Source organism: Neolamprologus multifasciatus, chromosome 2 (assembly GCF_963576455.1).
Source record: "Neolamprologus multifasciatus chromosome 2, fNeoMul1.2, whole genome shotgun sequence".
In the NCBI taxonomy this organism is placed as follows: domain Eukaryota; kingdom Metazoa; phylum Chordata; class Actinopteri; order Cichliformes; family Cichlidae; genus Neolamprologus; species Neolamprologus multifasciatus.
Genome location: NC_140440.1, coordinates 20,927,624 through 20,941,589, shown reverse-complemented (window position 1 = coordinate 20,941,589; position 13,966 = coordinate 20,927,624). Strand labels below are relative to the sequence as shown.

Below are 13,966 nucleotides of genomic sequence, written 5' to 3'. Positions count from 1 at the left end.
ATTCATACTGCAGTGCCATAATAAGCCCAAACACACTTCCGAGCTGTGCAAGAACTACTTGAAAGAAGACCAGAGAGTGCTGTCTTTTGTGCGCTTTTCTTCCACAGTCACCTAACCTCAACCCCATCACACTTTCATGGAGCATAACAAGCATCAACCCCGCGGGAGAGCTTGGGAAGTACAATAGAGAAATTCTTAATTTCATGAACAAGTTTTCAGAAATTACTCTCTTAATTTAAACTATTAAGCTGGTCTTACTCGCAAAAACTGTGCATGCTATGGATTCAGTACTGCAAATTAATGCTTAGAAATAGCACTTTAGACTTTGACATTTTGGCTTAGATCTGATGCCATGTTTCCCACTGCCAGTGCTACTTTGTAAGCTGGAAACTTGAGGCACAGCCATATTTATAACAGGTGGTGAACAATGACTGCATGATGATTTAGCTGAATAAGACTCTGATGAGTACATCAAATCCATCTGAACCTCAGTGAAAGGTTAACACAGTCACAAGTATATATATATATATATATATATATATATATATATATATATATATATATATATATATATATATATATATATATATGTGTGTGTGTGTGTGTGTGTGTGTGTGTGTGTGTGTGGTTCTTGTGCTTTGTTTGCTGACCGTGAGTTTCTTCAAATAGCTTTTATATAGTTACTTTAGAGAGAGGAAGCGGACAGTTTGTACTTGAGTGTCTCGCAGGTTGCTTGGGGTTGCTTGGAGCAGGGGGCTCGCGGTTCCACTTGTCATTACATAGCCACGCTTTTACAGTACGGACGCGTGCTCGTGTGCGCGCTCGCGTTGGCTATTGTGTTTTTATCAACAAGGGGACCACCCTGGCCTCGCGGGTAACTGAGCTGGCCAACTGAACAACTAGTGACTGGTGAACGATGGCAGACGAACAAGAAATAATGTGCAAACTGGAGAACATCCTGGAGATACGGTAAAACTCAGATGTCGGATACAGTTAAAGGTTGCCTGAATGTTTGGCACGTACTAAGTATACGCTATGTTAGCTAACATTAGCCGACCAAGGTAAAAGCCCATTTGGCTTCGCTTTTGTTACTGAGCTAGCTAATATTAGCCGACCTGCTCGGTGTCCTCTCTTTAAACAGGTTTGAGCGAGTGTAGCTCTGTGTTAACTTGTTTTTGACTGAAGTGGCACATATAAGCAAGTTGTAATTTAACCGCATATTTGAGCCATGTGCATCCACATTCCAGATGTGTGACAACAAGATGCCAGATGTGCGTTGCTAATTGTTACTGTCTGCCAGCTAGCTCCTTAGCTTAGCAGGCTGTCAGTGTAATGTAGTGTAGTGCAAAGTAATGTTTCCCTTGCTATAACGCTTTGATACAGTAATTATGTAGGAATTAATTACAGTGCAGGCTCACTTAAATAGGTCATAACATTACTGCAATTAGAGCTTAGAAATATGCACAAATTCAATACCGCAAAGCAGATGGAAATGTGTTTGTGTTTGCTTTATGTTTAAAATCTTTTGCGCCATGTGCATAGGAGTGACTGAGACAACCTGGCAGCTCATGTCTTTTTCCTTGTCCCACTGCCTGCAGGAATAAGACTATCCAAATGCAGAAGATTAAGTCTCGTCTGAAGATTGAGTTTGAGGCTCTGGAGTCTGAGGAGAAACATTTGAAAGAGTACAAACAAGAAATGGATCTCCTGCTTCAAGAAAAAATGGCCCATGTGGAGGAGCTGCGCCTCATCCATGCAGATATCAATGTGGTGAGTGGGTGCTGTTCTCTAGTAAGTGCCACTAAATCACTGTTGAACTTTCATGTGATTTCACAACAACTTCTAGTCACTGCAGTGTCTGCTGGTGTTATGTAGCAGGATGAAAGATTCCAGTGGTTATATGTTACTACAGATAGCTTAGGCTGAGTATATTACATGTGCATTTCTCAAAAATCAGCCCTTGCTTTGCTTGTACTTTTAGATGGAGAGCACCATCAAGCAATCGGAGAATGACCTCAATAAACTGCTTGAAACAACTCGGCGCCTGCATGATGAGTACAAACCCCTGAAGGAGCATGTTGATGCCCTGAGGATGACTTTAGGTCTACACAGACTCCCTAACTTGAATGAAGAAGAGGAGAAGCTCTCCTTGGAGTCAGTAAAAACACACACACACACACACACAGTGCATCCAACGTCATAATATTTATGCAGTAAATCTTATCAAATTTTCTTGTCAACATTAAGTAGTAGTGCATACTACTACTTGTTCGGTAGTTCAGCTGTTGAGTTTGTTTATTGCCCTCTTGATATATTGCTGTCTAGATGCAACAGGATGGAAACGATAACAATGAATGCAGTGCTGTTAAAAGACAATGTGATCTACAGTGTGTCATAGGTAGAAAAAATACAGCAGTTTGAAAAACTGAATACAAATTTAGTGAGAATGTTATGACTTCATATTGTTTTAGTTGTGCAGCTAATATCCACCAACTTATGTCCACTTAGAGGGAAGCTGCATCACGTAAACAACATTAAATATGATTTCCTGCTGGAACAGTAGACTTGAGTGACCTCTTGTTTCTTTAGTTTCCTTTCAAAGACCCAGACTTTCTTGTACTTTTTGTAAAGTGGTATTGAGCAATAGCTCTCCAGGTTTTCAGAATGTTTTTCAAACTTATTCTTTGGATACTGGCTGCATTCTAGTCCTTGTACATAGGGCTGGACAACTGATTGAAAATCAATCAAAGCTGTCATGGATGTGACTTGTGACTTTTGATTTGTGGTCATACAGCCCAGCCTTACCTGCCCATTTTCAAAGGACTGTTGTTTATTTTTTAGTTAAGCCACTGAACACTGAATCATTCAAGCATAGAGACCTAACCCAACCAGACAAACCAGTGCTGTATCTACACATAATAGATAAATTAGCAAAACAATAATTTTAAATGATTACTAGCAACCGATTCTTTTAGTTGAATCTACAAAAATACCATCGTTACCACAGTTTGACAGGCATAAAATAGCATTTTTGTACTGACAAGCTGATTCCTAGATATTAGCCAATAACTTAGCATATTTGTGTCCTTAAAAAAAATTGAGGAAACTGATTAGTGGGAATTGCATTTGGCCCTTTCAACTGGTGCCTTGTAAGCCTTGTGTTGATCCACAAAACAAGGCACAGAAAGGCAGCCAACAACCAAAGAAGAGCTTTGGAATGTCCTTCAAGAAGCCTGGAGAAGTATTACTTTTTCAAATTTCAAGGAAGTGATTTCAGGCTCTGTTGAAAAGTAAAGATTTTCATACAATATATTGACTTTAAAGCTAGTTAAAGTGGTAAAAAAACGTTTTGTATACTTGCATGTTTCATTAAATCGCTACACTTATTTCCCATTTCCCAACAAAACATAAACGAACAAGGCACAAAACAAGAGTTTTGCACAGTACTCTATATACATACACCATTTCTTTATGCTACGTGTGGGAAATAAATGACCAGATGTTTCCAGTCTCAAGTATCCAAATCTGAACAGGCAGCATTTGAATAAAACTTCAGGAAAAGGTGACAATCTCACTTTAGCTAATGTATTTCGGTGATGTTAACAGACTGACATTATGTTTTGTGGAGGTGCTACCTGTTTACCTTTGGATACTTGACACTGGATTGCAGCTGATGGATTAAGACTACAGATGAGTATGCTAGGAAAGCTCATCCTCTTCAGAGATTGAATTAGCAAATTCCTTGGTGTCTCTCTTTGGCTGCTTTTCCTGCATTCAGAAGGACACATGGATCTGACCAACCACAATCACTAAACCTTAACACCCTTATCACAGCCATCAAGTCTAATAGAAACCCTGTAGTCATTTTACTATAATGAAATAGAAGTATTTACACATTTAAATGTTGTCACTTGCAATGCCCAAAAGTAACCAGAATCATAATTAGTAGTTAACTTTATTATTGCATATGCAAAAAAAAAGGTCCAAAAGTGGAACCTTGTGGAACACCTCGTGTAATCATTGAATTTCAAATGGATGCCCTTTAAAAAAAATTAATTTTCCATTTGGTAAAAAAGAAACAAAAACACTCCAGTTCAAATCTAAGAGAGTCTGTTGCTTCAGGTAATAATGATACACAGGTGTTCAACATTAATCATGAAACACAGCAGGCCCCAACTTGTAATTAATGACCCCGATGACAGGATCTGTTTCAGAGACACTGTGTCAGAGGGATGAAACAACAGCGGAATTCATACTTGAAATTTATTATTGCATTATCCAGTCACTAATGGGGAGTGGTTTGTGCAAAGGCATGTTGTTATTTTTTTATTTTTTATTTTTTTGGCAAATGTGGCACATAAAAATATTCACACACAACCAAAGGACAGACAGCAATTTGGTTTCTGCACTATTTTAAATGAGCAGGATTCTGTTGAGGTATTGCTGACGGGGCTAGAGGACCCAATCAATACATCCCAATGTATATTGGGATGAATTAATTCACACAGAGGGATCAGTCCAGTGCATCTCACTGTATTTTGATAAGGGTAGGGAATGTCAATAAAGAGATCTAAAAACACATACTCCTAAATTTCTAAGATTAGAAAAATTTTGCTGTCAGTACTTAAAAAGAAAATAACACCAGGATGAGACATAAAATAGTTAGCCTTTAAAAACATTTATTGTTCTTGTTGCTTTATTGCTCTACTTTTGCTGTAATTAAAACAGAGATTGCAGTAGTTACAGAAAGGAAGATTTACTTCTGGCTTTGGATCGCAAACAGCATTATCTAAGCATCAGGCTCAAAGTCTATTCAAGTGATTACATAGTTATCGAAGTCCAAGACATTATCTTTTGAGCAAACAGGATAGTATTTCAACAGTTGTAATGTTCATGATAGAATCGGCCTGATCACGAAAATGAAAATTTAGTTTGCCCCAAACATGGTGAACTTAGTACAGTCAGTGACTTATGTGGCTATAATTGGCAGAGTAATGGCTCTCCTGTGACTTCTGTGCCTTAGCTTATTTAGTACCATCACACAGTAGTTAAGTCATTGGAGAAAACTGCTGAGATAAAAGACCATTTTATGGCGGAGCAGGTCCTTAAAGGAAGACTTGACAGTGCTAAAACACAAGTGCGAAAAAGAAGGAGAAAATTATTTTAACCCTTTAAGACCTACCATAGAACCAAGTCCGCCAGAGCTTATATTATATTTTTACATGCTGTAGTGCCATTTTTGGGAGCATTTCAAGTTGCTATACATCAATACAACCATTATAGCCCAGATTTTAATAATATGTATGCATTAAGTGCATAGTAATTACATAAATTGCAAAAAAGTGCAATAAACTACAAAAAAATTGAAAATCGTTTTTGCTTTTTTAACATATATTTCTAGTTAGAGAAATTTAAGAGGCGTATCTCTCAAAACTGTAAATACAAAAAAGTTGCACAAAATAGTTTCCTACCACAGGAAATTTATTTTGAGTGTCTTCATAGTTTTATTTTTGAAATACACCAATTTTTATATACTGCAGGAAAAATGAAAATAAATATTATACTGCAAATTTGCAAAAAAGCAGCATATGCATCAAAATAAACTATTTCCAGCAGTGCAATATGAGTCCTAAGCATCCCAGAAACGACACAGAAAGTCATAAAGTCAAAGATAACTTTTAAAAACACCAGTATAGGATCATGAGGCCTTGATGGTAAAAAAAAAACAACTACATTTCCGCGAAAATGACATCACTTCTGGTTTCGGGCAGGTAATGGCGGACATGCAAAAGTTTGCGCTGACGTCTATTCCAACGTAGGAAGTGTTATGAACAGCTGATCGAATTGGCAAAGCGTGTTTCTGGAATATTATGTTTTTGTTGCTGCAAGCGCTTTTTATGCAGTTTTTGCAAAGCTTTATGTGGAAGGAAACTGTGACCTAGGACAAGCTGATGGCATAAGATGTAAGTACAACTCCTCCGGTTTCATATGCAAAAAGAATTATTGCGCTAGCTTATGTGGTTGCAGAGCTACCGGGATTTAAAAATAGTTACGCAAAACAGAGTGTGCCCGCTCTGACCGGCTTTAAAGGGTTAAGGGCAGAAATTTGGCATGCTCCAGTGGCGAGGCAGCTGATTTCCTGGAATACTGCTTCATTGTGTGGTCTCGTGGCCATCCTTAGTGTTTTTAATATTTGGAGTATTTGGTTTATACTAAGTTTAGTTTATATACACTGCCGGTCAAAAGTCTTAGAACACCATATTTAAAAAAAAAAAAATGGTACAGAGGTAAGTGATGAACTAACTGAAGTTTTTTTTTTTTAAAGTAAGGTTATCCAAAACTGAAAATATTGTATATTTCAGCTATCCAAAAAGTTTTTTTTCAAGGAACAAGAGATGGGTTAACAATTTATAGCTGTTCTGCAGCAATGGAGGTTGATTGAGCTTTCAAAGTTAGTGCTACCGATTCCTACAGGTGTCCCAAATTTTCTTGATTACTTACAACTCCATATGTCTCCATAAAAGTACACACACTGTGGTGTCGTACCTGCGTGAGCATTATTTGAACAGTATTGTACTGCAGAAAGTAGTGTGTTGCTATAAAAATGGTGAGGAAAAGGCAATTACCAATGCAAGACAGACCATCATAACATTTGAAAGTGTACGTTTTTCCTACAGAGAAATTGCGAAGAAAGTCAAGGTGTCAGCGAGTACGGTTTCCTTCACCATCAAAAAGCACTGAGAAACTGGGGGAAACTGCAACAGAATCAGGAGACAGGTTTTTGAGAGTCAACAGCTGGTTTGCTAGGCGGCTCACAGGAACACAGCTTCAAACACAGCCTAATAGCAGTTGTAGGCACATCTCAGTTTCATCTGTGAAGAGAAGACTTCATGTTGCAGGTTTTACAAGTTGATTTGCAGCATGAAAGCCATCAGAAACCTAAGACATCAGAATAAGAAAAAGAGGCTTGTCTGAGCCATGAAACATCACCAATAGACTACTGAAGACTGGAAGAAGGTGTTATGGACTGATGAATAAAAATTTTAAATATTCAGTTCATCACTGAGGATTTAAGCAAAAGGATGGTTCCACAGTGTGTGACATCAGCTTTCAAACATGGAGGAGGAAGCATAATGTTCTGTGGCTGTTTTGCTTTGTGAGAGAGTGAGAGGCACACCCTGAAGACGGCTACCATAGCATTCTGCGGCGCCATGCGGTTGCCTCTGGAATGCGCCTAGTTGGTGAGGAGTTCATTGTACAGCAGGAAAATAATCCAAAACATAAGTGCAAGCTATGCCAGGACCACCTTAGGAAACAAGGATAAGGTAGTAAGCTTGAAAACATGGAGTGTCCAGCACAGTCTCTCACCTTAAACCCCATCAAGCTGGTTTGGGATGAACTGGAAAGAAGATTGAAAGCAAAGCAACCTACAAGTGCCACACATTTAACATAAGCCATTGCCAACATTGTAGTCTATGAAAATAATGGATACCAAAACAATTGTGCCAGCTGTCTCAAACAAAATGGTAATATGAGGTGTAGTCATGCTTTGGATGTTCATGCAAATCAAACTTAGTTACAGGCTTTTAGGTGCTTCGCTAAATTGGAAGTATTCCTCTCTCGGTTCTCGAATTACAGTAAAGAAGTAACAGTAACGTTTTTTACATATTGCGTTTTGGGAACTCAGTTAACAGTTCCGCAAAATATCTTTGTACCCCACTCTGCCTTTCTTATCAGTAAGTCTGGGTGGAGCCATTGCAACACATCTTCCACGTGTATTCCTATGCCTGAGCGTGTCTGCCTCCTTCTTCTTTAGCTTGTACAGATAGATTCAAACACTTAGGCCTATGCTACCTACAGCACATATGGAATTGGGGAAGGAAAAAACAAGTTCCAGGACATTTTCAGTCTTTCCATTTTTTAAAGTTGTTGTAAGTATCACTTCTGGTGACATCCCTAGACTGTATTTGGATGGCAACAGAGGAACAACTGCAGTTATTTGTAAAGACTGGCAAGTTAAATCACCTCAACAGAATCAGCATGACTATATAAAGAGTAACTGGGAAAAATGTGCTATTAGAAGCTGGCACCTAAAATAGGGGTTATTAGAAACTGGCATTAAAACTCTAAAGACCAGTATTTACCTTTTTTTTTTTTTCACACACTTTTAGAGTCTCTGGCAAATTTTCTTGTCTTAGCAGGAACCTTTGAACACTTAGGTGTTTAAACATCAGATAGGTATTCTTGTGATCAACAGATTTGTTAGCCTGTTCAGACATTTAAGTCTAATATAAAATAATTCCACTTGTCTAGATTCCAGTTTCAGATGCTGACAGAAATTTCTTGCTTCAAAAAGTTCCTGTTATCCACAACACCAGAGGTACATCTTGGCGGGGTGGGGGTGGAAGGGGGGGTTGATAAGTAGACTCCCAGCAGCACAAACTGCAGGCTGACATCCATCAACAGTAGGTGATTGTACATTTTACGATGTGGAGGAAATCATAGTTAATTGTCCTAATAGTGCAGTGGATCCCATTTTTGGGCTAGGAAGTGAAGTATTCCACAGCTTTGGCTTTGTTTATTGTATCCTCTACATTTTGCTGTATAGGTGCAAATATTTTAAAGTGATTAAATTAATACTGCAAAAGCTCATGTTGTTTTTTTCAGGTCTGTGCTAGCACAGCTGTAGAAAAGCAGTCTTCAGTGGAGATATCACACTTGTGTATTTTCACTAATGATTCTACCAGACTGATGATGATCTGGTGTTTCTCTCGCAGTATGTGACATTCCTCCCTATGCAAGGAAAAACTTTTCAACTTAATGAATAATAATAATGGATTGCATTTTATACAGCGCTTTTTGGGGCCCTCAAAGCGCTGTACAATTCCACTATTCATTCACTCTCACATTCACACACTGGTGGAGGCAAGCTACAGTTGTAGCCACAGCTGCCCTGGGGCAGACTGACTGAAGCGAGGCTGCCATATCGCGCCATCGGCCCCTCTGGCCATCACCAGTAGGCGGTAGGTGAAGTGTCTTGCCCAAGGACACAACGACCGAGACTGTCCGAGCCGGGGCTCAAACCGGCAACCTTCCGGTTACAAGACGAACTGCCAACTCTTTGAGCCACAATCGCCCCAAAAGCACATTGGGGGGGAAAAAAAAGAAAGAAAAGGGTGTCAATATATTTGCTGTTGGGGAAATTCAGCAGGCTGACATTGTTGGCAGTTTGGATTCTTAATTTGGCCGCGTGCTATGTGGAAGCTTAGCTGATTAATTCATTTTTGGCCAGGTGGTAATCTTCCTTTTTTCTTAGTGGCATGCTCCTTCATGTTCATCCTGAATGTATGAGATACTTGAATACCAACTTTAGTACTTGGTAAATGCAAGTTCTGGCTTATACCGCTGTTGTTCTTAAGTGCTTTTCATACACACAAGTCACCACAGTGAGAGAAAGATTCATGAGATGTCTGAGGAGACGTTTGAAGCACCATTTGCTCGAGTTTTGTTGAGTAACCGTACTTAGTAGTAATAGTAGCCAATGTAGTTGTATCACAAGTTGTGTTGGAGCGGTTTCTGAGAAAATTAAATCCCACCTCACAGGCCTGTGGGGTGCTGCTGGGTATTTTTTTTTAAAGAGACTGTATAAGAGTGATGTCTCAGCACACAAATGAGCACGCTACACCTCCATAATAGCAAGACAACCTCACACTGAGGTGTTAACTTGTATGAAAACAAAAATGGCACATAAACTTTTAGCGCATGAATCGATGTGTGTGTTAATGTGGTGCTTGCAAATGATCTTTATTGTTCGGAGCATTGGTAGATCATTGAGTTTGGTTTGTGAATGCTCAAAGTTCTGCTCTATCGCAGACTTATTTTGAGAAAAATCAGAGCGTAATGAAATAGGATATCACTTTTTTTTTTTTTTTTTTTGAAAACGAGCCAGTCAAGCATAAAGTCCAAGGCCACATTTCTTTCCCAGCCCTCCCCTGCACACACACACACACACACACACACACACACACACACACACACACACACACACACACACACACACACGTTTGTATGCATGCAGACAGTCTCACAGCGACTGTGCTTTTGCTCAAAGTTGTGCATAAAAAGAGGACGTGTGAGCTCCACTATAATGTTCAATTTAAGTCTTCCTTTTGTTCAGTTTTTGCCGCCCCTCGTCTCGTGGTGCACGGTGTAGATGGGGTAATCTCAACTGGAATATGATTCATAAGCATTAAATAGGACTCACTGCTAGCCACGTTTCACTTTTCCTTTTGAACAGTTACTTTGAGAAGCAGAAGGCAGAGTGGCAGAAGGAGACGCATGAGCCTGCCATTCCAGAATCCCTTGCTGCCGCCGCAGCCGCAGCACAGCAGCTTCAGGTGTCCAGGAAGCAAGACGCCCGTCAGACAGCCACCTTCAGACAGCAACCTCCACCTATGAAGGTATTACCTACACACACATAATGATGCCAAAGCACTGTGAATTTAACTGACATAAACTTCAGCTATTTATACACCAATCAGGCATAACATTCTCACCACCTGTCTAATATTGGGTCGGTCCCCCTTTTACTGGCAAAACAGCTCCGACCCGCAGACCCTCCACTAGACCCCTGAAGGTGTGCTGTGGTATCATAGCAACAGATACTTTCACTCCTGTAGTTGAGAGGTGGGATCTCCATGTATCAGACTTGTTTGTCCAGCACGTTCCACAGATGCTCGATTTTGGAGGCCAAGTCAACACCTCAAACTCGTTGTTGTGCTTCTGAAACCATTCCTGAACTATTTCTGCTTTGTGGCAGAACACGTTAATGGTCTGCAACAGTGGTAGGTGGTACGGGTCAAAGTAGCATCTAAATTAATGGCAGGACCCAACCTGGCAGAACAATATCCAAAGCATTGCGCTGCTTCTGCTGGCTTGCCTTCTTCCCATAGGGCATCCTAGTGTCAGGTATTCCTTGGGTAAGTAACGCACATACACCTAATTCATCAGACCAGGCCACCGTCTTCCATTACTCTGTGGTCCAGTTCTAATGCCAATCTTGGGTCTTTCGGTGGTGGACATGGGTCAGCATGGGCAGCCTGATTGGTCTGCAGCCCCGTAAACAACAAACTGTGATGCCCTGTGTATTCTGGCACCTTTCTGTCAGAACCAGCATTAACTTCTTCAGCAGTCTGAGCTACGGGACCTCGTCTCTTGGCTCGGACTACACAAGCCAGCCTTCACTCCTCACATGCGTCAGTGATCCTTGACCGTCTATGACCCTGTCAGTGGTTCACCACTGTTCCTTCCTCGGACTTTTCATAGATACTGACCACTGCAGACTGGGAACATCCCACAAGAGCTGCAGTTTTTTAAACTCTGACCCAGTCATTTAGCCATCAATTTGGCCTTTTGTCAAACTCTCTCAAATCCTTACACTTGCCCATTTTTCTTGCTTCTAAAATCAGCTTTGAGGACAAAAGATAAGTTTAATTTGTGACCTGCCCACTTTTCATTGCTTGTGGCTATTTCTGTACAAGTTGACGAGTTTCACTCTTGTCTTTCTTTAGTGGTGCTTCAGTCAACAGACACTAGCCGATGGATTACGTAGCTGCATGAAACCTGTGGTGCTTCTTATCTGTACAACACAAGAAAGTCCTCAAATTAAGTTCTCGCACTAACCACCTCCACCTTTCTCCAGGCTTGCCTGTCTTGCCACCAGCAGATTCATCGTAACGCTCCCATCTGTCCATTATGTAAGGCTAAAAGCCGCTCCCGCAACCCAAAGAAGCCCAAGAGGAAGCCAGATGAGTAGACTCCCACCTTTAGCTTCAGAGGAGTATAAAGACAACTGGTCCAAGACACTGACCTTGAATCAGCCGTGTACAGTCCACATGACTGGTCTGACAGGTCTGTGTTTCCAGTTTCCACACAGTCCCCCCAGTTTAACAAACTGTCTTAGTAACTTGCTCCTAACCTGTCAAGATTTGGTTGAGCATCTAGTAATGTTATTTTGTAGTTTTTCCAGTGCTTTGGATGTGTTTATATGTAATGTACGACTTCCATGGTAGTTTATTAGCACCTGACAATTGTAATTGTAGTAATGCAGAAAATTTGAACTTGTCTGAATAATGTTGCCCGTGTTGCTATTGGTTATTGCCTTAGATATTTTACTGTATTTTCTAGTTTCTTTTGCTGTGCATGCCTGCTGCCACGGCTGTCTGTTGTGTTTTTTTTGTTTTGTTTTTTTTTGTGCCAAGATAAAATCGAATAGGTTTAAAAGTTAAATGCAACACAGTGTTGTTTTAATGTTTACAGTGTTTCAGTAACCACCAAAACTGGAGGGAAAAAAAGGCCAGACTCATTTGCTTAGAATAGTGTTGTGTGTTTAATACAATGATAAGAAAATAAACTGCTGTTTTGTAATAACCCTGTTAGCGTGCACTTTTTCCCCCCAACCACCACTATTACACTCAAAACAAAGGCTGGACATTTGTGTTATTTAGGGGTGTGAATGTAAACACAGCTGCTGCCGAGCAGTGCAAGTGGGTGGGTTTAGCCTGTGTTTGAAAATAAAGAGGCAAGAATATGTTCGACTGCACTTACGCCACTGTCCCTCGCTCCATTAATACCGTCTGCAGCTATCTGTCTGAAAAAGGACAGCAAGGTCTCCTAAATGAGTTCCTGTAGCTTTTTTGTCAGGGTAACCCCTCATTTCATCTGTTGCCAGGGCAACTCCACGTTCCTTAGCGGTTGCTAAGGAAACCCAGGTTGCTGTGACCTGCATATCTTTGCCAAGTAGCTCCTCTCAGATCCAGAGAGGGGCATTGGAGGGCTTTGAGAGATTCTGTGCCAACTCCCCCTAAAGTGTCCAATCCTATAAGAGGAAAAAAAAAACAGAATCGGATAACAGATGTGATCAGTTACTCTGACATGCATGTAAACTGGCGGGTTAGCTTAAGATGATCACCCCTTAAAAGTCACTTACCCAAACGTGTTTAGTCTGCACTTCAGGGCTTGGATCTGCAGTTGTGTCTTTTTCCTCCTGATAAAGGTTTTCAAGGCCAGTGAAGCCTGTTCCTGCGCGCACACGCTGCACACAGTGGGACCGTGCAGCTCCACCTCTGCAGCCTGTCAACAAATAAGAGCACATGAAGGCTGGAACAGCCGTAATGACATCCAGACAGGGCGAAACTGAGTCACACAAGGATGTTTCATAACCCGTCTCATCTCCTCCTTCAAGGTTTTGATCCTCAGCATCGTAACTAGTTGAAAGGGGGCGTGTGGGACAGCGGGACCCTGACCCACATGAGGGGAGGCTGGGTCTATGTTGCGTTCAAGAACACGGAGGTTACTCCCTCTGTGCGCTGATGCAACTTGTCTCTCAGTTTCGGACCAGTTGCTCCCTTTGGCTCCTCCATGTTTGTGCTCCCGGGGGGACTGGCGCTTGTTCCGGACACGAGAAATCATTGTTCTGCAGTAGTTTCTCAGCGCTTCCTCCTCTTCCATTCTGTGCCAAACACAGACGAAGAGCTTCACTGCTATCACTGCATCTATTTAAACGATAAAGTGGCATTCAAGAAAATGAATACCGTAACCGATTAACCGTGACTAAGTTTAGCTTATGGCGCTAAATTAAGTGTTGGGTTTATTTATTTTTTGGGAGGGATAACAGAGTATCGAAGCCAATCATTGTTGTTTAGCTAAACCAGGCCTTAGTAAAACAATTGAAAACGTGGCACACGGCTCATTAAGAAAATGGCTTTCCCAACACGTCACTCGCTTCTTTAGTTTTTACTACAGCTGCACTTCCTGCCATCACCGGGCCACTACCGCCATCTGGTGGTCGACTGGGGAATTTAAAGGGTACTGATAAAGCATATTTAGTTTTTTTCTTTTTTCCATTCAATTAAATTAAGAAACTATTTCTAGACTTTAATAAAACAGAACATTATTGTTCTTGATG

General features: G+C 40.7%; 2 protein-coding genes across 2 annotated transcripts; one reads left to right on the top strand and one right to left on the bottom strand.

Moving 5' to 3' along the window:
* Positions 1-710: 710 nt before the first annotated feature.
* On the top strand, positions 711-12,429 carry zc4h2 (zinc finger, C4H2 domain containing). Its single transcript, XM_085171725.1, has 5 exons — positions 711-969; positions 1,599-1,770; positions 1,982-2,154; positions 10,298-10,460; positions 11,702-12,429. The coding sequence occupies exons 1-5, from the start codon at positions 917-919 to the stop codon at positions 11,813-11,815; spliced, it is 675 nt and encodes a 224-aa protein (XP_085027851.1). The 5' UTR covers positions 711-916; the 3' UTR covers positions 11,816-12,429.
* Positions 6,268-13,884, bottom strand: LOC146524291 (uncharacterized). Its single transcript, XM_085171735.1, has 4 exons — positions 13,222-13,884; positions 12,996-13,131; positions 10,041-12,886; positions 6,268-9,992 (listed from the first exon to the last, which is right to left on the bottom strand). The coding sequence occupies exons 1-3, from the start codon at positions 13,507-13,509 to the stop codon at positions 12,747-12,749; spliced, it is 564 nt and encodes a 187-aa protein (XP_085027861.1). The 5' UTR covers positions 13,510-13,884; the 3' UTR covers positions 6,268-9,992; positions 10,041-12,746.
* Between the last annotated feature and the right edge of the window lie 82 nt (positions 13,885-13,966).